Source organism: Piliocolobus tephrosceles, chromosome 6, assembly GCF_002776525.5.
Source record: "Piliocolobus tephrosceles isolate RC106 chromosome 6, ASM277652v3, whole genome shotgun sequence".
NCBI classification, from domain to species: Eukaryota; Metazoa; Chordata; class Mammalia; order Primates; family Cercopithecidae; genus Piliocolobus; species Piliocolobus tephrosceles.
The window spans coordinates 918,806-919,258 of record NC_045439.1 but is presented as its reverse complement, the minus strand read 5'-3'; the positions used below and the strand labels follow the sequence as shown (position 1 = coordinate 919,258).

Sequence of the window (453 nt, the reverse complement as noted above, 5' to 3'; positions counted from 1 at the left end):
CTCAGGGAGCTTCACGTCCACCTGAACAGCCTGGACCTCCAGCTCGGCGGAAGGGGGCTGAATGCTGAGGTCAGTGGTCTTGAGGTCCCCCTGCATGGAGGGGAGGCTCAGTTCGGACTCCACCTTTGATGTAGAAACGTCCATCGAGGCCTCGATGGACTTGCCTGGGGCTGACACCCCAAAGGACGGCATCTTGAACTTGGGCATTTTGAACTTGCTGTCTTTCGCAGTCACATCCTTGTCAGCCAGGGACAGTTCCCCCTCCAGCCGTGCGCCATCCAGCTTGGTTCCTGAGGCCTGGATGTCTACCTCCACGCTGGGCAAAGACACCTCCACGTCGGGGGCCATCACCTCCGCCTTGGGACCTTTCAGGTCCAGCTTGGGGCCCTTGATATCCACCTGGGGGCCTTTGAGGTCCACTTTGGGCATCTTGAAACTGGGCATCTCCATCTT

The 453-nt window shown here is 59.2% G+C and overlaps 1 protein-coding gene across 1 annotated transcript in view; it reads right to left on the bottom strand.

The window, feature by feature from the left end:
- Positions 1 to 453, bottom strand: part of AHNAK2 (AHNAK nucleoprotein 2) — a 37,544-nt gene that overhangs the window by 6,698 nt on the left and 30,393 nt on the right. Inside the window, 1 exon segment of the mRNA XM_026447495.1 lies at positions 3 to 453. This exon segment is cut by the window's right edge and continues 10 nt beyond it. Coding sequence (XP_026303280.1) covers positions 3 to 453 — 451 coding nt within the window.